The 23,090-nt window shown below is 41.1% G+C and overlaps 2 protein-coding genes across 5 annotated transcripts in view; one reads left to right on the forward strand and one right to left on the reverse strand.

Moving 5' to 3' along the window:
• Nucleotides 1–76: 76 nt before the first annotated feature.
• yars1 (tyrosyl-tRNA synthetase 1) lies at nt 77–14,396 on the forward strand. The gene is made up of 14 exons (XM_061741010.1): nt 77–165; nt 4,335–4,402; nt 4,485–4,631; nt 5,539–5,714; nt 5,797–5,926; nt 6,036–6,116; nt 9,720–9,812; nt 9,920–10,055; nt 10,162–10,247; nt 10,344–10,479; nt 10,565–10,668; nt 12,217–12,410; nt 12,491–12,632; nt 12,740–14,396. Exons 2-14 carry the CDS (start codon nt 4,346–4,348, stop codon nt 12,848–12,850), a joined length of 1,593 nt encoding a protein of 530 aa, XP_061596994.1. The 5' UTR covers nt 77–165; nt 4,335–4,345; the 3' UTR covers nt 12,851–14,396.
• nhsl3 (NHS like 3) overlaps nt 13,539–23,090 on the reverse strand; it is a 46,905-nt gene continuing 37,353 nt past the window's right edge. For 3 of the 4 annotated variants that reach the window (XM_061741005.1, XM_061741007.1, XM_061741008.1), the window contains 8 exons: nt 22,658–22,816; nt 22,524–22,567; nt 22,280–22,418; nt 20,760–20,867; nt 20,493–20,662; nt 20,205–20,408; nt 14,994–18,327; nt 13,539–14,636 (listed from right to left, as the gene is read on the reverse strand). In XM_061741005.1, coding sequence (XP_061596989.1) covers nt 14,596–14,636; nt 14,994–18,327; nt 20,205–20,408; nt 20,493–20,662; nt 20,760–20,867; nt 22,280–22,418; nt 22,524–22,567; nt 22,658–22,816 — 4,199 coding nt within the window. In that variant the 3' untranslated portion in view covers nt 13,539–14,595. The remainder of the gene's footprint in view (nt 14,637–14,993; nt 18,328–20,204; nt 20,409–20,492; nt 20,663–20,759; nt 20,868–22,279; nt 22,419–22,523; nt 22,568–22,657; nt 22,817–23,090) is intronic. The other variant, XM_061741006.1, reaches the window with a different exon arrangement.

The following is a 23,090-nucleotide window of genomic DNA, read 5'->3' on the forward strand; positions in this document are numbered from 1 at the left end:
CATAATTCAGGCTTAACCCTCCATACTGGCTGAACGATAGACTTGCAGGAGTCTGCACTCGATTGCTCTTCCCTGGAGGCGTCGAGAGTCGATAGCAGAGTCTGTCGCTGATGCAACACCGGCTCGCCTCATCGGCACCTTAGTGGAATAATAACAGCGTATAAGGTAAGGTTTTACAGTATTACTTAATAGTACACATAAATCATCGTGAAGTGGGGGGTAATATAGCGACTAGTTTACGTACATGAGGCAGAGGTTTGTGGGTTTGATCGGTGTTTTTAGCTGCACATGGTGTTGACGCTAACTAGCGCTTCATTCATTCACTCCTGTGAAAACGACAAAAACACTACCATTCTAAACTGTACACGCTAAATCGTGGGTTGAATGACGGGTGTCATTCCTTTACAAGGGTCCATTTAAATGCCCGCGTCATCTTTTGTCGGTGTCTAGCCTAGGGTTGCCACCCGTCCCTTGAAATACGGAATTGTTCCGTAATGGGAATTAAAAGTTGCGTTCCGTATTGAACCAATAAAGATACACATATTATGCTCTTATTTATTTATGTCATAATATACAGGCAGAGGTGGAAAAAGTACTATAAAATTGTAATTGAGTAAAAGTATCTTTACTTTGCTTAAATCCTACTCAAAGTAAAAGTAAAAGTACTCATCTAAAAATTTACTCGAGTAAAAGTACAAAAGTACTTCATTTAAAATGTAATTTGAGTAAAAGTTACTTTCAGTTATTTAATGCAAAAAAAAATTTAATGCAAAATTTCACGAATGAAATCCAACACAAGTTGTTTTAATCAACTTGGAGGCATATTAAAGTATTAATTTAATTTATTTAACATCCACACTTGTAAAAGCTCAGCTGAGCTCAGTAACATGATCCTTTTACTTTCACAGAACAGGATAAAAAGGACAGTCACAACCTGCACTGTAAAGTGCAAACTATTTTCTGTCATATTGTTCAACCGACAACACTAAAACCAGAATCAAAGTATTCAAACACTAAATAAATGCCCGCAGGATCCTGCTATTCACAATAAACCACAATAAAATGCCCACAAGATTTTCACCATAAATTTTGTACTCAGTAACGTGAGTTCAAATGTAGCGAAGTAAAATACTTGGGTCAAAATGTACTTGAGTAAAAGTAAAAATTACATATTTCAAAAACTACTTAGAAAATTACAAATTACTCATAAAAAGTACTCAATTACAGTAACGTGAGTAAATGTACTTTGTTACTTTCCACCCCTGTATACAGGTGAAGGTCGGAAAATTTGAATATATTGCAAAACTTCATTCGTAGTAAATTCAACTTAAAGTGAAACAAATATATTATTTCCCACTACATGCAAAGTGAGATATTTCAAGCCTTTATTTGTTATAATTTTGGTGATTATGGCTCACAGTTTATGAAAACCCCAAATAAAAAATAAATTATAGAATATTTTATGAAATTAATAAACAACTCCATCATCAAAATGATAACAAATAAAGGTTTAACATATCTTGCTTTGCATGTAATAAGACTAGGTAATATATTAGTTTCACCTTTTAAGTTGAATTATTGAAATAAATTAACTTTTACATCATATTCTAGTTGAATTATTGAAATAAATGAACCTTTAAACCATCTTCTAGTTGAATTATTGAAATAAATGAACCTTTACACCATATTCTAGTTGAATTATTGAAATAAATGAACCTTTACACCATATTCTAGTTGAATTATTGAAATAAATTAACTTTTACACCATATTCTAGTTGAATTATTGAAATAAATTAACTTTTACACCATATTCTAGTTAAATTATTGAAATAAATTAACTTTTACACCATATTTTAGTTGAATTATTGAAATAAATCAACTTTTACACCATATTCTTCACCTGTAGGCTATATTATACATCCTGGCTGATGTGGACATACATAGCATAGGAGGATATTTCAGTTGCTATATGGTTGGCTGTCTGTACAGTCATGCAAGTTCAATGCTATTAAAGCACTTTAAATCAAAGCATTTTGTTTTTTCATATAAAATAAACACATTTTTATGCAGTTTAGAAGTTTGGGGGCTTTTTTTTGGCTCCTGCGCTGCTGAAATCAGGGCGTCCCTTATTTCTATTTCTGAAAGGTGGTAACCCTAGTTATGATCCATGTCATATTCAGTCTGGCTACGACACATGCTGCATTAAACCTTTACTACAGCTCTGCCGGTGTTGTGCCAAAAAGTGATTGCCTGCCAGAATGTGATTTCTTCTGATTTCTGGCCGCGGGAGCTCAAGAATGAGATTAAGTCATATTTAGGCAGAAACAACTTTTCATTAACTGCATTTGGCCTTCAATCAATTTTTGGCAGGTGAAAATGCCTATTTTGTGTTGTAATGGTCCTTTTAAAAGAGTTAAAAGCAAGCCTGTGAGCTCTAGTGTTTATATTATGAAGCTCAAGAATGAGATCAAATCATATTTAGGTAGAAACAACCTTTCATTAACTGTATTTGGCCTTCAATCAATTTTTGGCAGGTAAAAAAACTCATTTTCAGGGGAGTAATCAGATTCTGGCAGGCAATCACTTTTTGGCACGACACCAGAACACCGGTCACTCTGACATGTAGTTCATGGGCCAGGCCAGATATCAGCACCACTCAAGGTGACAAAACTTGCTTATAATTTTGAAAACATCCATGTCTATAGATGATATTTTGGTATGATAACTAGGGCTGCACGATTCTGGACAAAATGAGAATCACGATTTTTTTGCTTAGAATTGAGATCACGATTCTCTCACGATTTTTTTCCAATATAAAATTTATTGCACTTATTACTTTAACTTTGCAACAGCTGAACAAAAATATAATAACAATAAACATCTCTTGTCTTCTTCTTTACAATAATAACAATTTTGAACAATATTTGTTCCTCCCTGAGTTGAACACCCTTTCAGAAAGGGGACTTGTAACAGATCCTGTAGTTCTGAGGCAACAAATTATTCCTCTGGCTGCTTTTTGCTGTAACAGCTGACATTGAACATAAAAACAATAAACATCTCTCTTGTCTTTAAATAATTTTAACAATAACAATTTTAACAATATTTATGTGCAATATGTGTCAGGTGATGAGAAAGGTAGATGTTTCTCCAAATGTAATCCACAATCATTAACAAAATATAACAGAGAGAGAGATAGATAACATAGGCCTAGTCCTTTTTTTATGCAGCCAATCTTTAAAAAAAAAAAAGTTTTTTTTTTTTTTTTTTTAAATCGTCGTCATTTGGAAATGAGATCGCGTTCAAGCATGAATCGAGATCGCGATTTTTTTAACGATTAATCGTGCAGCCCTAATGATAACCCTTCCTGAGTGGCAGCTGTATCATAGTTATCAGCTCATGAAGTTACCCAGCCCCTTCAGAAAATTACACTTTACATGCTGCTGCATATCCTGGTTTAGACTCATGTACAGGATATCTGTCAATGTTTCACAATATTGTGTTTGGTATCATTTTAAAGGGAACCTTTTAAGCATTCATTCAAGCTAAGATGTGAATCTTTCTGACCAACATAGAGTTCACTGCAGCTCTTTAAACTATAAACAACACACATTTTTACACAATTTTCGCCTAAATGATATACTATCTTTTAGCCCTGTGTCACCTAGGAACAACAGAGACACAAAATACAAAAACTGGAATACTCACAGGACCATAAGGATTCAGGAAATGTATAATATACCCCATACTATATCATTGTTGCAGGTCATTGTGAGCCTTAAACTAGAAGAGCATCATTAGGCTCCTATGAAACTCAGCCACTAGGCTAATGTCACAAACTGGTCTTTATCATGCAAATACAGGACATAAAGAACACCACAGTGAGATAAGGAACCAGCTTAGTTTTATAAACAACATTATACACATAACAATATTGTAAACAAAATTAACATAGTTATTAATGGGAATATGTCAAGATCTGATTATAGTTAGGCTATCAAGTTCTGTGTGTACTTAAGATAGTGTTAAGAAGGTTAACCAAGTACAGAATCATCACACAATGTCACTCAAACTATGATACAGCTGCCACTAAGGAAGGGTTATCATACCAAAATATCATCTACAGACATAGATATTTTCAAAAATCATAAGCATGTTTTGTCAACATGAGTGGTACTGACAAGTGAAATGTTGGCCTCTGGCCCATGGACTAATGTGAATGATGAGGTAACCTGCTCGCTCCTTCTTGTTGATTGAAGTTAACCACTAAAATGACGTATATGCTGTGCAGAAACGTAAGCAGACCAACATGAGTACCTAACCTGCTCTGTCTTTAGGTCCCTGCGCGATGGCAGATCAGCTGAGTCCAGATGAGAAGTTCAACCTCATTACCAGGAACCTGCAGGTGGGATGCACTGACATGGCTTCAGGCTGTCTAAAACCTCCGTGCAGCTTCTTATCAGGAGGCTCGGTGATGTGTGTTGCAGGAGGTCCTGGGAGAGGAAAAGTTGAAGCAGGTGCTTCAGGAGAGGGAGCTGAAGGTCTACTGGGGAACTGCGACCACTGGCAAACCACACGTAGCCTACTTTGTCCCCATGTCCAAGATAGCAGACTTCCTCAGGGCAGGTTGTGAGGTGGGTACATGTTTTTAAAACAATCTTGTGTCAAGTCTTTTGATTTATTTCAGGTCAAACTGGTTGTCTCAGTTACTATTTGATTATACATAGGGGTGGGTATTGGGAAGGACCTCACGATACGATACGCATCACGATACTTGAGCCACGATACGATACACATTGCGATATCCCGATTATGCGATATCCCGATTATTATATTCTACATAGTTCACCGAAAAATTTAAAAATGCATTACACATCTTAAAATCCAAGTTGTATATATGTACATCAGATGATAGTGATGGATCTTAAAATCCGAGTTGCACGTTCATCAGATTATAGTGACAATTCATGGGACAAACTGAGTCAAAACAATGTTTTATTATAACTATACAAGCTAAAGTTACAACTTATTTGTATATGTTTTTCATATTATTTACATCATATGAAATTAACATTAAATTTAGTATGAGGTTGCTTTAATTATGTGGCAAATGATAATAAACACAAGAAAGATGGGTACTAAAACCAAGGACAGGCACAGTGATCAGTCAGTATAGATATAAATCCATAAATAAATAAACCTCTGTCCATTATTTTTCATTTTTTAAGGAGAGGCAATTGTTTTATATAAAAAATAAATTATAAAATGAAATAAAACGTGAAATAAAACCTGAGCTCAGTGCAGGGCCCTCCCAGGGTTGGTAGAGAGTGGCAATGCCCAGGACTGTCACTTAGGTAGGAGCACTGGGTGATAGAATGGGAAAAAAATCGGGGATAAAAAATGTAAAAAAAAAAAAAATCGATATTCAAATTTTTAATATCGATATTGAATCGGCTGGAAAAGTATCGCGATATATTGCCATATCGATATTCTTGCCCACCCCTAATTATACACATGTTTTTCCTCCTCTCTTTTCCTCAGGTTACAATTCTCTTCGCGGACTTGCATGCTTACTTAGACAACATGAAAGCTCCCTGGGAGCTGCTGGAGCTCAGGGTGAAGTACTACGAGCAGGTTATCAAAGCCATGTTGGAGAGCATCGGTGTGCCTCTGGACAAACTACGGTTTATCAAAGGAACTGAATTCCAACTCAGCCGGTCAGTAGTGCTCACACGGCTGTACGTGCGCTTGTTAAACTTGCATAGTGAAGCTTTAAGCCTGTCCTTTTATACTCGTCAGAGAGTACACTCTGGATGTATACCGCTTGTCCTCCATGGTGACGGAGCATGATGCCAAGAAGGCCGGCGCTGAAGTTGTGAAGCAGGTGGAGCACCCTCTGCTGAGTGGGCTGCTGTACCCTGGACTACAGGCAAGAACACTGTTCTAGATGAAGAGAGGAAACAGTCTCATGACCAAGCACTGTGTCCTCAAATACTTATGGATTGATTATTGTAGAGTCTGTTTGTCTTTGTTTTCAGGCTTTGGATGAGGAGTACCTGAAGGTGGATGCCCAGTTTGGAGGAGTTGACCAGAGAAAGATTTTCACTTTGGCAGAGAAGGTATTTACTACATTCTTGTTCATCAACACACTTTTTCCATGAATGCTCCTTCAAATTGTCATAATATGCGTCTACTGCAGTGTCACAACACGGGATATCCACAATGCATTCATTTATATGAATTAATTTAGTGATGCACCGATTGTTCGGTAACCGAAATTGTTCGGTAACCGAAATTGATCGGGCGAAAATGGCAAAAAAACACTTTCGGTGTTCGGTGGAATAAGTGGGAAAAAAACCGAACAATTAATAACGGCGTTGTAAAATAAGGAAATATACTGGCCGCTCCGTAACTGTTGCGCACTACATAAATAGTTGGCCAACCAAAAACTAACCACATAAGAATTTGACCTAACATTCACCAGCAGGTGGAACCAAAACAACATAAATCAATCTATTACAGGTGTTTTTAGATGACGAAATCAAACAGCGAAGAGCGTGGAGTGAAGTGGTGCGGTGCAAACATGTCAGCAGTGTGGAAGTATTTTAGAGTGTCAAAGAATAATACAAGAATGGCTGTTTGCAATGAATGTTCCGCTCAAATATCTAGAGGGGGAACATCTGCAAAGTCTTTCAGCACTACAAGTTTGATTTATCATTTGAAATGATAAAAAACCCTGAGCGCTTTAATGCATTTTTATTGTTTTAAGGCCTATGTTACAATGTTCAGTCAGTTAAGCCTAACGTAAGCTCAAAGATGGCCACAAAATGTATTTTGCTAATTTATTTATTTTAAGTTATTGTTCTTTGCTGGTATAATGTCTGCTGGAATATTTAAGAAATGCTGGGAAATTAAAAAATGTTCAGTTTTTTATGTTCAACAAATGTTTTCTACCTTGTAATTTTGTAAAAGATTTTTTTCTTTTAAAAGCATGCCTAAATCAAATTTATTTGATTTATGCAATGGTGCAAAAATTGGCAAAATAAATAAACTGCGAAGAACCATGTTCGGTATTGTTCGGTATTCAGCCAAGTGTTTATTATTAGTTTCGGTTTCGGCCACAAATTTTCATTTCGGTGCATCACTAGATTAATTACATCAGTATCACGTGATTGATACCGATGCAACCGATCCAACAAGATATTGGAACAAAGACACGAATAAAAATTCAAACATTTAAGTTTTTACTGTTAACTTGAACTACTTGTTTTATCCTGTTCTGACGAAGCATTGTTGTTTTTAACTAGTTTGGATAATGTATATGTTTGTTCTTAGTGTTTTTAGTGCCCCGATCCCCAGAACATAAACTTAGAAAAAGAGTAACCCAGACTTGTCTGGATTATTAGATTTACGTTGGCTCTAGGGTTGTAACGAAAAGTCAATGATTAAATTCCTTGGCACCTGATTCTTTTTTAATTGAATATTAGTTGGTTAGACCATCACACGTCTGTTTTGTGCTGTGGATTGGAACTCGCAACTCCTCCTAAAGAAATAATGATCATGTTTCTTTTAAGGACACCAGTCCATATAACGGCTTAAAAGAAGTTTAAAAAGCGCAGGTATTTTTGTCTCGTCAGGTGGCTGGCGACATGTTTTCCGCCACGCTCTCTGTCCGCTGGTGGGAGTGTCTCACCTGTGAGCGCATCGGGGCAGAACTCTGCAATGAGCGACTCGGAGTAGAGAAAATTGTACATGCGATACCAAAAACATGCTTACTGGTGTTGCTTGTTTTTTTTGGGGGGGGGGGTTTGGAGACTGATGAGCAAATAAATAGCAAAAGAACTGCTCTCCAAAACTCATTAGAACTCTCCATAACTCTCCCCTCTGAAAACTGCTGGTGGTCACTCAGCATACATTAACTGTATTGTCGAGTGTATCATACAGTTCACCGTCAAAAGCTCTCGTTTTCCACTTTCAGAAATATTTACATTATGGATTTGCACCCACCATTTAGAAATAACTGTAGTGAGAAACGTTTCAAATGTGTGACCATAGAAATATGTGAGTGACACGCTGGTGAATCTTGTCCGTGGTCGAACTTCAGAAGTCCTGGGGTCCGTTTCACAAAGCAGGTTTAGTGAAAACTCTGAGTCTGTTAACCCTGAAATGAGGGAAACTCTGAGTTTTCTGTTTCACAAAGGGAGGTAACTTAAGCTCTCGGTCAGTTACCGTAGTAACAGGCTCTCTGAACCTAACCTGCTCGCTAGCAGGTTTTCTTCAATAAACTCTGAGTTTCTCTCCGTCTCCTCCCTCAGTGGGCCTTTTACGCAATATGCATCCGTTTTCTGCACCACGGACAGTAAGCGGCAGAGTTAGAGAGCAGAAAAAGCGTATCTGACAAACGCAATTTAACTCATTCTGTTCACTTTATTCACTATGTCAATACAACTATATCACAGGGACATCCCAGTTTAACTTCAAACAGTTAAAGTCCAAATGCAAAAAGGAGAGGGAGAGGGCAGAAGACAGAAAGAGAGAGAGTAAAAAAAAGTTGAATATTTCCCTTAAACAGATTTATTAGAGGGTAGGGTGATTTGATATCTTACCTTAAGATGAACTTGGATAATTAATCCATCAGTGGCTAACAGCCTCGTTAATATGTTCTGCTGCTGGGGCAACATTGGACCCATCACTTGCCTTCTTTCTTTTTTTTTTTTTAAATTGCATGGTTGTCTGCTTCCTTTACATTTTTGTTAGTTAGTAACACTGCAGAGCGCGCTAAAAACGAGATTGATAACGCTCGACCACTGTCTTCATGGACTGTGGGACATCACATTTCAACATATGAGGGGGGGGGGGGGGGGGGGGGGTCTTATGTGGTCGACGGTTGCCATGGTGAATCGTTGTATCAGGGCTCAATTGATGCTGGCTTTTTATAGTTGTGGCGCACGTGCTTAACTCCAGGTGAAACTACTTAGAGTTGACTAAATTAACTCTAAACTGCTGTTCTGGAACCGAAAACTCAGAGTTTCCGATCTCAGAGTAGATCAACTAAGAGTTCAGGATTAGACTCAGTTTGTTGAACCTGCTTTGTGAAACGGACCCCTGGTGGCTCCGTTAAGACTTGTATGTGCGCACAAAGCTCAGTTTCCGGTCGTCTTATTTTCCTTTCAGGGGTTACCACTGCGAAATTATCCGCCTCCACCCTGTCGCCTGCATCCTCTTTTCTCACATCAACTAACTTCATGTCCTCTTTCATTTCCTGTAGTTTTTTAATTTTCTACATATCTTAAATGGTCAGGGATTATAGTTTGAGACTTGAGATGTGTTTGTCTTTGTGATATCAGTGAAAATCCCCCCACTTCTAGGCTGCTTTTATTGTTTACTTTGCAAGGCATTGAGGGTGACGTCAGCTGACCAGAACAGCTCTGGTCTCTGGAAACTGCAGTGACATAGTTTTTACTTTCATCCAGCATCAGTTTGATTGTGAGTTCATCTTAACCGGGAATCCAAAACTAGAGACATCGCTTGAAGTTCAAGAAGACACTGAGTGGATGGTGACGATCCATCAGGACGGCTCTAATTTTAGATGCAGTTGTTGTGTGTGAACTTTATTCTGACTTGTAAAGTTTGTGTGGGCATGAACTTGCGTTTGGTTGAACAAACGACCAATCTGAAGTCAATACTGTGTGAGAAACGTTTATTTGTTTATTTGTTTGCAGTACCTGCCCTCCCTTGGTTACGCTAAGCGAGCTCATCTAATGAATCCAATGGTTCCAGGTCTGACAGGGGCTAAGATGAGTTCATCAGAAGAAGTAAGGCTGTAGAAAATGTTTATTCTAGAGGAAAGACAGCTTGAGGTTTTTTTATGGAAACACATCTTAACTGATGATTAACTTTTTTAACCTTTTTTAACCTACAGGAGTCAAAAATTGATCTACTTGACTCAAAAGAGGACGTCAAGAAGAAGCTGAAGAAAGCCTTCTGTGAGCCGGGGAACATCCAGAACAACGGAGTTCTTTCTTTTGTTAGATATGTCCTCTTCCCTCTAAAAGGAGGTAAAAAACAAACAAAAAAACTACCTCATACAACCTCCTGTTGCCCTGCCTTCAGGTTTGTTCGTACATGAAACATATATGGACAAACGGGATTTCTGTGTTTCAGAGTTTTGCGTCAAAAGAGATCCCAAATGGGGTGGAGACAAAATCTTTTCTGTATTTGAAGAAGTGGAGAAGGAATTTTCTGAAGAGGTGAGCTAGATTTATAAGAAGAATCCAAGTTGTGGATCTTCTGGATTGTGTACTCACACTTTGGTCTAACAGCTGACCCTGCTTCACTTATTTTAGATGATTCATCCAGGAGACCTGAAGGCCTCGGTGGAGGTTGCACTGAATGAGCTACTGGAGCCAATCAGGAAGAAGTTTACGTCTCCTGAGCTCCGAAAACTCACAAACACTGCCTATCCTAGTGCTTCCAAGACAAGTCAGTGTTTAACAACACGATTAGTTCCACATGTAATGAAATGTTTATGCTGAGACTAATCGTTGCTTTGCTTGTGCATTATCAGAAGCAGGAGGAAAGGGTGCTAAGGCAGCAGGTGGAGGTGAGGACGATGAGTTGGCCCCCTCTAAACTGGACATCAGGGTGGGCAAGATCGTCAGCGTGGAGAAGGTAAATCAACTGATACCTGATCATTTAAGTGATTTATATAAACAGGGCTGCACATAAGTGGGCCGCCAGAGCGCATGCGCCGTCAAAATCCTCAGTGCGCTGTCAATCTTGTGCTGCGAAGCGCTTTTGCGTACCAACAGCTGGGGCTCATATTATTGGTTGTGGCCAGACCAGAATACTAATATTAAAAAATCTATTGGGAGAGCTTTTCCCCAGAACTGCAACTCAAAGTTTGTACTGGCCAATCACAGCGCGTCCTTACTCCCCCTCCATGATCGTTGCGGCGGTGGGTGGGCAGGAAGAGAGGTAAGGATCAGCTTTACTGAACAAACCCCGACACGTCTCGTCAAAATGTCCAAGAAGCAAGCGCCATTAAGTAATTATTTTGGCGTTCCACCGCCACCAACTACAAAGAGACGCCAAACTGAACCACTACCCGAATCGAACAGAAAACGTGTGTTCGCCGAAAAGTGGCTGCATGATGTTACGCGGCGACGCGCACCGTAAGTCGCGTTCCCGCGTATCCTACCCCGCAAGCTCTGCGTTGGTGCAACGCGGAACCATAAATCAGCCAGTGTCCGTCACTGCGTGCAGCAATTTCCTCCACCAGCAAGACGCTGCTCTCTGATTATGGCACAGTTTATGAAAACCCCAAATAGAAAATAAATTAGAGAATATTTTATGAAATCAATAAACAATTCCATCATCAAAATTATAACAAATAAAGGTTCAAGATATCTTTCTTTGAATGTAATAAGACTAGGTAATATATTAGTTTCACCTTTTAAGTTGAATTATTGAAATAGATTAACTTTTACACCATATTCTAGTTGAATTATTGAAATAAATTAACTTTTACATCATATTCTAGTTGAATTATTGAAATAAGTTAACTTTTACAACAAATTCTAGTTGAATTATTGAAATAAATTAACTTTTACACCAAATTCTAGTTGAATTATTGAAATAAGTTAACTTTTACACCATATTCTTCACCTGAAGCAATATTCTACACCTTGGCTGATGTGGACATACATAGCATAGGCAGCTATTTCAGCTGCTATATGGTTGGCTGTCTGTATAGTCATGCAAGTTCAATGCTATTAAAGAACACGTTTTTTCATATAAAATAAACACATTTTTATGCAGTTTAGAAGTTTTGGGGCTTTTTTTTGGCTGCTGAAATCGGGGCGTCCTTTATTTCTATGTGCAAAATATGCCATGAGCATCCCAATCTGGCCGATAAAAACTTTAACTTTTATACTGACTCTACAGACTAACACGCACCATAATTTGTTAATTCATCTTTATACGTGAATAAATATCGTTTTGCCTATAACTTATTCCTGCATCCCTCTTTTATCGATCCGGCGAGACGGGTCACCGCGTTTTTGGAGCCCCAAGTCACATTTCCAGGGGCTCCTCTGAGCACCAGACCAAAATAATTATGTGCAGCCCTGTATATAAATGTATTTTTTTCTGTGTGGAAATGACAAGGAAATATCACCGGTATCTCTGCTTTCACTGTCCTTTCTGTCCAACGTGCAGCATCCGGATGCTGATTCACTGTATCTGGAGAAGATTGACGTGGGAGAGCCGGAACCGAGGACCGTCGTCAGCGGACTGGTCGCCTACGTCTCACAGGAGGACCTGCAAGACAGACTGGTCTTGCTCCTCTGCAATCTGAAGCCGCAGAAGATGCGAGGGATCGAGTCCCAGGCCATGCTGCTATGTGCCTCAGTGTGAGTGTCAGAGAAACAAATGTAGCTTATCCCTTTAGCGGGTCTTGTGACTCATTCAGTCTCTGTTATTGGATTTTCAGAGAAGGGGAGCCCAGGAGGGTGGAGCCTCTGGACCCTCCAGAGGGATCATCGCCAGGGGAACGGGTCTTTGTGGAAGGACACGAGTCTGGCAAGCCGGATGAACGACTGAACCCCAAGAAGAAAGTGTGGGAGAAACTTCAGGTATGTTCCAGACAGGTTTTACAGTTTTGTTGCAGAAGTTCATATACTTTACTTTTGAAAGACAAACTTTTTAAATGCAGGAAACATAACCATGGTCTCTGTTGTAGGAGGACCTGAAGATCTCAGACGATTGTGTAGCTCAGTGGAAAGACCAAAGGTTGATGACCAAACTGGGACAAATCACATGCAAGACCCTGAAAGGAGGCAATATTAGCTAAATACACACATATACTCTACACACACCATCCAAGCTCCTCTCATCGGCCACATCAAGACTCTCTTCCACAAACCCCCAGGACGGCAACATCAGACTTCATCTGGATGCTTTTTGTGAAGAAAATGGGTCATTCACACCAAAAGTTCTTGCTGTTTCAGACTTAAGGCGTCGACCAAGTCGATGGGGGAAAGTACATAATTCCTGAATGAGTCATTTACAAAAATAATCATGTTACAAATCAAGTTGTGGTTCATCACTGGTTATTGTTATTGATGCATTTAAATGTACGCATACAACAAATATTTAGCAAAATGAAGATAATTGAGCTTGTTGAGTTAAGGGGTTGTTTGTTCCTGCAGGTAACTTTATAAAGAATAGCTCAGGATTCTGAAAGGGACTTAATGTTTCTGTACTTTTCCAACTGGACAGGACACTGTTTGCCATCATAAACATAAATGTCAGAGCAACAAACCTGTTTAAATAGGAATGCTTTTAAAACCACTCTGCCTTGTGTTATAAAACGGTTGTATCAAAGGTTATGTTACACACAACTCCATATCTGATCTAATGCATCATCTCTAATATCCAATAAATGCTGGGGGAATTTTGTGGCCTGCAAGGAATGAAAATGTGTTTGTTTTGGCGAGAAAGTGCTAAATGTGTCACATCTTAAAGAAATGAATTCAGGAAACATTTAATATACTTTAAGATTTTATTTATAGAAGTAATACCAGTACATCTTTTTTTTGTAATCACCAAAAGATTTTTAAACCCTTACAAAGAGTCTGAATCATTGACTCGCCAAAGAGTCCGCTGGGGGAAAGTGTTTTGTGCAAATATTGATAAGCTGGATTTTCCATCTTTAAAGGCTCGAGCCAAAGTTTTAGATCCAGGACATTGAATAAAAACACGGACCTCACGCTACCCGCTCCAGTGTATCAATCATCCAGGGCCACAATCAAAGCCCTTATCAAAGGGTCGCAGTTGAAATAGTCTTAAATATTTCATATTTGGTAGGAAAAGGTGACTGACAGTGCTACTAGAGGAAACAACCACACATAAATAAATAAGATGCGTGTGTTACAGTTCTTCAAAAGATTTCTTAAGAGTATGTCTAAACTCAAAGCTTTGAGGGAAGCAACCGTCTGATATTTTAGAAATTGATGTAATTTAAAGCTTTTTTTTTGGTTGAACATTAATTTATCATCTGGCTATTTTTACACGCAGTGAGAAAGCAGGATGAAACCAAACGTGGTGGTCTAGTCAGGAAAGGGAAGTCCCGTCCTGTACGGATACTCTGCAGTCATGTGAAAACTTGTATGCATTATATTACAACAGAAGGAGAGGGAGAAAAGAAAGACAAGAAATCTACAGAAAATCTGCTTTAAGTCGTAGTTGACGTTACCTAATTTTAACCTCTGGGAGGCGATCTCACACAGGCCAAACACATGCTGTTCAGCCAACGTTCACCACTTCACCCTGAGGGCCCTGAATAGGAGATAAACTATGCCTTAGAAAAATACTCAATAATAAAGCTTTTTCTTTTTTTTGTTTGTACGTGTTTTTTAAGAAACTTGGAGTGACAGGTTTTTTTTTTGCATAAGTATGTAGGAAGGCCATTACAGGCTAAGGCTTTTGGAGAAGACAGCACACAACTCAGAGAGCTGAGGTTAATGTTAATGAATCCCCGCTGTGAGTTGTCCTGTGACTTGCTTGTAGTCTTGTCTCGTCTCGTCCGTGTCTCTTTCAAAACAGTGTTTCAATCGTGTCCGCTGTCACTCTTGTCACTGGAAGAAGAAGATGACATGAGTGCATTAAAGGAATATTCTGCCCTGATGTAATTGAGTTATTGAGACATGATCATGAGCTTCTGATTGTGGCTGATTAAAGCGTGCGCTCACAGATTTGACTGGAGGAAAGTTCCACACAAACCAGGGGACAGAACTAAAACTTGCCCTTTAAGCAACACTGAGGTGCTTGGCTGTCCAAGTTTTCTGTGATGCAAAAATTAACATTGTGCTCTCTCATGGCAAGGAAGTAGTATGTTAATTCTTTAGTTATGCCAGTGCTGAATCAGCCACGAGTGTGCAAGCTCAGCAGATTATGTTGCTGAACCTTCAGAGGAAAAATAAAGTATCACTTACTTGTTTCAGGTGATGCCAATGCAGGTGTGTGTTGCATTCCTCCAATGGCTCCGTTTCCTTCAGCACTGAGCTCCATCTTTGCAGAAGAGCTTTGGGAATTGTGTGAGGGACTCATGCTGCTGTGGGTCGGCTTCTTCGCTACAGGTGGAGGAACCTTGTCACACTTCACTGCTCCATTTGAGAAGGCAGCAGCCTTCGATTGTTCTGAGACTTGCATGAGCTCCGCCGCCAGGCTCTGTTTCAGACTCGCCTGAGCTTCGGGAGAGGCGGCCGCAGTGTCTATGACGACTTTTTTTGTGCTTCTGGAGAAGATGAAGCTGGCGGTAGAAGCTGGGGACTTGTGCACGTCACTGCTTTCGGGCGCTTTCAGAGCCGGAGCTCCTGATTCACTGGTGCAGCTGTAACTGGCTGACTTCACACCCAGCCTGGAGGGGAGACAGTCCCTTGAAGACATGGCTGCAGTCTTCATGCGTATGGCCTCCTGCATGCGCGTTGAAGGCGAGTTCAGTGTCACTGAGGATGCTTTTACAGTCTGAGGGGGAGATTTCAGTGACAAAGACTTTCGGATAGGCTTTTGAGGAATGTTCTGAAGTCCTTGGATAGAAACGGGACAGTTCTCCTGCACTGGATCTTTCTCTGCGGTGGATTTATCCTCAGATGGAGCTTTCACCTCATCTTCAGTCACGCTGACCGATCTGAGACGAACCATCTGGAGGAGCGAGGGGGTGACAAGTGGGATGTTGGCGTCCTCTTTAGGAATGAGTGCACTTTTGTGACGGGAGAGGAGTTCCTTGCTCCTCGTGTCTCTATATGCTCCACTGGGTTGCCTTCGGAAATTGACCCCATGAGTTAAATTCTCCGTTGGTGGAGGTGGTGCTACTGGTACGATGGGTGGAGCTGGAGGTTGAGGACTGACCGGAGGAGCAGATGGGGACTGATCATCCGCTTTTAGAGAGTTACGCTTCATGAAATCGCAGTGAGGAAGAGCCATGGCTGATACTGGGCTCTCTGCTCTGGTAACAGGCGGCACAGGAGGTGATTCCACTGATGGAGGTGTGACACCATCTGTAGCAATATTCTGCACTAGTGGACAAGAAGCCCCTCCATCAGAATTTTGCCCATCAGCCAATGGTTCGCCGTCAGTTGCAGCCGGTCGTGAAATCGTTTGGGGCACGTCTTGGTTTTCTACAATCTGCTCTTCAGGAAGGTCCAACACCTTGATGCAAGTGTCCGTTACGAGTGGTGGAGGGGGTGGAGGAAAATCGGCATCATCTTCTCCCTCAAAGGCAGACTCCCCATCCAGAGGAGGTGGGGGAGGTGGCCAGCAAGACTCCACCGCATGCAACTCCTCCTGCACCCTCTGCAGTTCATTAGCTGGTATAGATCCCGAGAGGGGGTGAGGTTTCCTCGAAAGAGGAGGTGTAGGGTGGTATGTTGGAGGGGGTGTAGGTGGCGGGGAGATCTTATTCATTTTGGGGAGCTCTGATGGAAGTGTCTGCAGGGATGGGACTTCACCTCCATCCATCTCACTCTCCTCAACGACCACGGTTACGGGGCTCTGGGAAGCAGCGTCCACCTCTGTGGCGGCGCTGCCACCCAGCTCCATCGGTTGTGTTTCTAACGGCTGCTTTGTCGTTGCCTTTCTGTGCAGCACTGCCAGAGGTTTCTTCATGACAGGAGGGGGATCTTTCTTTGGAGTTTTTTCTTGAGGCTCTGGCTCCTTCACAGCAGACATGCTACATGTGTTTTGCTTTTCTTCCTGCTGGATTTGTTCTATAACTGGACAATCCTTGAGCTCATCCTCCATGTCCGCACCCCGATGATTCATTGCTGAGGATTCCTCGGGCTTTGTTTTACTTTCGGACATTTCTAAAGCGGGTTCTCCTACTTTTGTTTGGTTTTCATCTTCGATTTGCCCATTCTTTCCAGTTTCTGTTTGGGTGTCTGCCTGTTTAATGGTGGTCTCCTGAATCTGTGTTGGCTTCTGGGCCTCTTTGCTGACATTAGGAAATGGTCCGCACAGGAACTCAACGGTGTGCCTGTTGTGAGCCCACGTCTCTGGAGGGGGAGGACACGGAGCTTTGACTTTAGGGGGTGGTGGGATGTTCAACAGGTCCCTGATTTCTACCCCAAAATGTGAAGGGTTGTTATTACACGTAAGGTCTTTTGTAGCAATGGTTGGTAAAGATTCCTGTGGAGAGAGAGTTGAACTGCACATGGAAACATCTGGATTTGCAAGCTCAGACGTACCAGATGACAAAGAGGTGAGTGAGGAAGAAGCGGAGGCCGCTGAAGACGAGGCCCTCGACCCAGATCTCTCTGGTTTTACCGGCTTCTTTTTCTGCTGGTCTGGAGAGGTTGGGGAGATCTCTTTGGGGGAAAGCGTCGGAGTGCCACTTTGACTGGAGTAGCCGCTGGAAGGGGACATTGTCCGTTCAAATTTCTCTCCGTCTGGGGGAGTTTTCAGTGGGGAGGAGGTGCAGGATTCTAGCAGCGATTCTGTTACTCCTCCAGTCTGGGGTGAAGAGGCCTGTGAGGGGGATCCTTCACAGCTGGACCCAGTGGAGTTTGACACAGGTGTGCAAATCCCTCTGGTGTTTGTTTGAGCTAACATTTGGTTGTCCTCTACTGAATTCTTTTCAGTGGAAGTTTTCTCAGAGGCAGAATCACCGAGATCTTTTATCTGTACCACAAGCCTCGCTTCATTTCTGATCTTCTTGCCATGCAGAGAGTTTGTTCTCCGGGGAGGTGCTGGAGGTTGTTTGGTCTTCAGGACAGAAAGACTTCGAGTGAAGTTGCGCTTGTCCTTTGCTTGATCCCCTGCAGCTGCTGACTCTGGTGCACCACACCCAGACCCGTGCTCTGCACCATTATCCCCCGTGTTGCTGAGGTTGCTCATCGCACTAACTACACTACGGAGACTCACAAGGTCCTGGTCCTCAGACCGCTCGGATTTGCTGTCCTGCACATTTAGCCCTCCCCTCTTGGATAATGCAGGCGAGGAATGTGAAATAATCATCTTTGAGGATTGTGCCTCACTCCAGTTTGACCCTGATGGTGATGAGGTCATCAGCGTGGAGTTGTTGTGAGAGGTATTATTCTGGGAGCCGTCATCATCTGAACTTCTGGACAACACAGGGGTGACTGATGAGTCCCCAGATGTCAGGCTGCTTTTGCTTACAGCGCGATCGCTGCCGCCGTGATTGACACTGCTACCACGAGTCCGGCTGGTGCTGCGATCAATCTCGATTACTTCAACTGCAGCGGGCAAGACGGCGTTAGGGATGATTGTCGACAAGTAAGTGGCCTGGGGAGAGATGGACATCACTGGGCCCTATAAGGAAACATTGACAAATCATTAATTCTACAAACTAAATCAGCTGCTTCATCCGTTGATAGTTTGGTTTGTTTATAACTCGATGAACTAGCATACTTGGGAGTTGTGGCGGCAATCAGCAGTCACAGTGCTCTAGGGTTGCCACCCGTCCCGTAAAATACGGAATTGTCCTTTATTTGAGAAAAAAAATGTTGCGTCCCATATTGAACTAATACGGGACACCATTTGTACCGTATTTTCATTAACTTTTACACCATATTCTAGTTGAATTATTGAAATAAATGAACCTTTACACCATATTCTAGTTGAATTATTGAAATAAATTAACTTTTACACCATATTCTAGTTGAATTATTGAAATAATTTAACTCTTACACCATATTCTAGTTGAATTATTTAAATAAATTAACTTTTACACCATATTCTAGTTGAATTATTGAAATAAATTAACTCTTACACCATATTCTAGTTGAATTATTGAAATAAATTAACTCTTACACCATATTCTAGTTGAATTATTGAAATAATTTAACTTTTACACCATATTCTAGTTGAATTATTGAAATAAATTAACTCTTACACCATATTCTAGTTGAATTATTGAAATAAATTAACTCTTACACCATATTCTAGTTGAATTATTGAAATAAATTAACTCTTACACCATATTCTAGTTGAATTATTTAAATAATTTAACTTTTACACCATATTCTTCACCTGTAGGCTATATTACATCTGGGCTGATGTGGACATACAGTAGCATAGGAGGATATTTCAGTTGCTAGTACGGTTGTCTGTCTGTACAGTCATGCAAGTTCAATGCTATTAAAGCACTTTAAACTTTAAATCAAAGCATTTAGTTTTTTCATATAAAATAAACACATTTTTATTCAGTTTAGAAGTTTTGGGGCTTTTTTTTTTGGCTCCTGCACTGCTGAAATCAGGGCGTCCCTTATTTCTATTTCTGAAAGGTGGCAACCCTACAGTGCTCTCAGTCTGGACAATCGGGAGGATCTCTGATGAGGAGCTACGCTAACAGCCACTCACAGTGAAGGCCAAGCTGGAGCCAATTTTCCATGTCGAACAACTTAAATCTCCTGGTGAGAGTTTATCTTGATTTTAATTTACAATTTTTACTCAGGATCACTTTTGCACATGAGAGTATTTTACTTTGGCACTCATTTCTCAACCAATAAACATGTAGAAGTTGCTCTGTGTCATCACTTATGCATTTAACCTGATACCTGCCTGTCAAGCAGCTGACTGCTGGTTCCAGCAGTCTTAGTGCACCGTGACTGCTGTTTACTACACATAAAACACTGCATACTCACAAATACTTCATGATGCCCGTAAAAAAATCCCTTTTAAAAAGCACTCTATGTAGCAGTAGCACTTCTGACCACGTGGGGGTATACAGGTCTGCTGTGTTGGCAATAAAAACCCCTAACAACACCGTGCGAATGAGTGGAGATGCTCCAACATGTCTTAGAATATCAATAAGTCCCATCCATTGGAGGTGGCCTTCATTGTGTTTGATGCCAGAGGTTTACACATAAACTGCTCCCATGTGGTCAAAAGTGGCATTGCTACATACAGTGGCTTTGAGACTAAAGTTTCAAAAAACCTACTTTAAGGCAGGAGTTAGGCAACCCTGGCTCTCGAGTGCTGCTGTCCTGCATGTTTTTACATGTTTCCCTGTTTCATCACACCTGCAGACCTTGATGACAGCTGACGAGCACCTCTAATTTGAATCAGGTGTGTTGATGTGAGGAAGAGACATCTAAAACATGGAGGACCGGGCCGGACTTGAGGAGCAGGATTGCCTAACCCTGCTTTAAGGCCAAACCCTGAGGTGACAGGATGGTAACACTTACCTGGGGTTCGTGGAGGAAGTTAAACATGGAAGGAGAGATGGAAAAGGAAGTGGTCATGCCTGGTACTGCAAGGGACTTGGGTCTGATGGATGAGGGGCAGAGATGAGAACCAAAGTCCTGGTGGTTGTGCTCATCTTTGTACACTGCCTGGAGGTGCCTCTTCAACTCTTCGTCTCTGAATGCCTGCATTCGAGTGAGGATAGTCTATTAATAAGGAGGTGACAAGAAATAAAACCTAAGATGTGGGTTTGAATGGTTTGAAACAGATTATTCCTGAGAATCCTTTACCTCTAGCTCTGAAAGATGCACTCTTGCTCCCTCCTTATTCACCACTGGAGCTCCTCCATCAACCGTTGGGATGATAACAACACCCGATTGGCCATCGTGCATGTCATTCTTGTTGTGGTCAGGGAGTTGAGTAGAAACAAGCGGCTGAAAGGTGGAACTTCTGTGCAGAGCTGTAAAGATGATAAAGAACATGGGTGCTGGTCAGTGACACACCGATACCAATGATACGTGGAGTGGTTTCTCAGGGAGATGAGACGGCGGCCTCACCGAGCTCCTTCTGGACCTGGTTGGGAATGCCCATGATGGTGGTTCTCCTGCTCCTCTTCCTGCTCCGATCTAATCTTTTCACTGGATTTGGAGGCTTGAATGTAGAACCTGGAAAAGAGGGAAAACCATGTTATCTGCCTAATCTACCTAAAGTTTTGAGACATTTGACTGACTGTGAAATGTATAAACCCAAATCATTAAAAAGTGCAACATTCACATCCTACTAGGGCTGCACGATTCTGGACAAAATGAGAATCACGATTTTTTTGCTTAGAATTGAGATCACGATTCTCTCACGATTTTTTTCCAATATAAAATTTATTGCACTTATTACTTTAACTTTGCAACAGCTGAACAAAAATATAATAACAATAAACATCTCTTGTCTTCTTTATACAAACCTTTGAATAATTTAAACAATAATAACAATTTTGAACAATATTTGTTCCTCCCTGAGTTGAACACCCTTTCAGAAAGGGGACTTGTAACAGATCCTGTAGTTTTGAGGCAACAAATTATTCCTCTGGCTGGGATGAACCCCCCATTGCCTTTTGCTGCTATTAAGAAGCTGCCGATACAAAAGGTAAACGTTACAAAAAATATGATGGTGCCTGATAAAAGACTGGCATCAACTTTGTAACAGCTGACATTGAACATAAAAACAATAAACATCCAGAAAAAAAAAAAAAAATTAAATCGTCGTCATTTGGAAAGGAGATTGCGTTCAAGCATGAATCGAGATCGCGATTTTTTAACGATTAATCGTGCAGCCCTACATCCTACACTCACTTTTTGAATGTTATTGTTAAGAAAACCCAAGATATGAGTCCTGACCTATCAAGTGGTATGCTTAGTTTCACACACTGTTTGTTTTTAAATGTTTGGCTTAGTCTTTATTAAACAAATGAAGACTGTAAAATGTCAAATTCTGTTTACTATACAGTACAATATGTTATTTGGTAAGGATCAACTTATTTGGATTTTGTTGTTCTGATGTATACAAATGAATTGCACGGTTTACTTTAATTCCCAGATGATTGTATGTTTGCGTGTCCAAAGTTGTTGGACCAACAAACCAGCGAACCCGCCTTACAGCTCTGTTGCTGACGCTACATATAATCACATTCGTCACACAAGAAATAATGAAACAGTGGGAGCAAAGCTACACTGAAGCTTGGTGAAGCGTTAGAAGAACTGCATTTCTTTAGGGTTTTGAAGATATTTTAAATGTGACCAGAATATAAATCATCCTCCCTGCGTGGGCACACACACACACACACACACACACACACACACACACACACACACACACACACACACACACACACAGACACACACAAGAGCTGATACGCTGTGGCTTCCTGCTGGGAGGCAGCTGCAAAGCCGTCTTCAAATGTTTTAAACTTTTATCATCCGAGGGGGGAAAAAAACCTCAGATGTGTGTGAGTCTGAGTCTGTGTGAGTGTGACGAGCTCCTTTCCCTTTGATTTCTCACACATGCACACATGGCCGAGGTTTACCTTGGTGGGTAAGCGGCGGCTGAGTCATCACAGCAGAGGTCAGTGTGCCATCTGGATTCCCGGTGGAGGAGCTGGACTCTGGAGAGCAGGCTCCGTCGTTGAAGCTGACATACTGCTCCGGTCTCAGGGTGTCTGTGGACTGCAGGTCGTGCACGCCAATAGAAACACACAATGCCGTTAAGTTAGGCAGCAACCAATGAGGTAGTAGCAGAAAAATGATTCCCACGGCACTTAGAGCACTTACAGCAATGCTTTCATCATCAGGAAAGTTCACTCCATTCTTGTGTTCTGTGCAAAAAAGAACAAACATGTAATACGCCTGTGAGTGTTGACTTTATAAACCTGTGCCTTTTCAGCAGCTCCCCGTTTGTGTCTTACCTTCTTGCTGCAGGATCTTGAGCCCCTCCTGAGCTTCAGTGTGCAGGTCCTCCAGGTACTGAGACCTGCTGCCCTCAATGAAAACATTTTCCTGGTAGTGCTGAGAGGCTGTGTAGTGCACTGCCAACCTCTTCTGGCCTTCATTCTCCTTCGGGCCAGCTATTGGTGTGATTGGGGAGAAAAAAGAAAGTAATAGATTTAGGCTATATGAGGATAAAACGTTTTCAGGTCTGTTTTAACTTTGAATCAAGACAATCTTTAAGAAAGCCATCATTGCTTTCTGCTGTATTTGACCTAGTTAGCAACCCTATTTTTCTACTGTGACGTTTTTCAGCCCATACCATCCTGTCCTCTTCACGGACACACAAACATGAACAAACAGCGCACACGTGCCCTTAGGTCAAAACTTTTATTGGCTTTAAAGTGAATCCCA

This window comes from Cololabis saira, chromosome 15, assembly GCF_033807715.1.
Source record: "Cololabis saira isolate AMF1-May2022 chromosome 15, fColSai1.1, whole genome shotgun sequence".
NCBI lineage: Eukaryota > Metazoa > Chordata > Actinopteri > Beloniformes > Belonidae > Cololabis > Cololabis saira.

Excerpts from the sequence above, each read along its gene's own strand:
- yars1 (XM_061741010.1), top strand. The coding sequence starts at position 4,346 with ATGGCAGATCAGCTGAGTCCAGATGAGAAGTTCAACCTCATTACCAGG. Across the intron at positions 5,715-5,796 it reads ACTGAATTCCAACTCAGCCG|AGAGTACACTCTGGATGTAT; the intron begins GTCAGTAGTGCT and ends TATACTCGTCAG. Across the intron at positions 10,056-10,161 it reads CCTCTTCCCTCTAAAAGGAG|AGTTTTGCGTCAAAAGAGAT; the intron begins GTAAAAAACAAA and ends TCTGTGTTTCAG.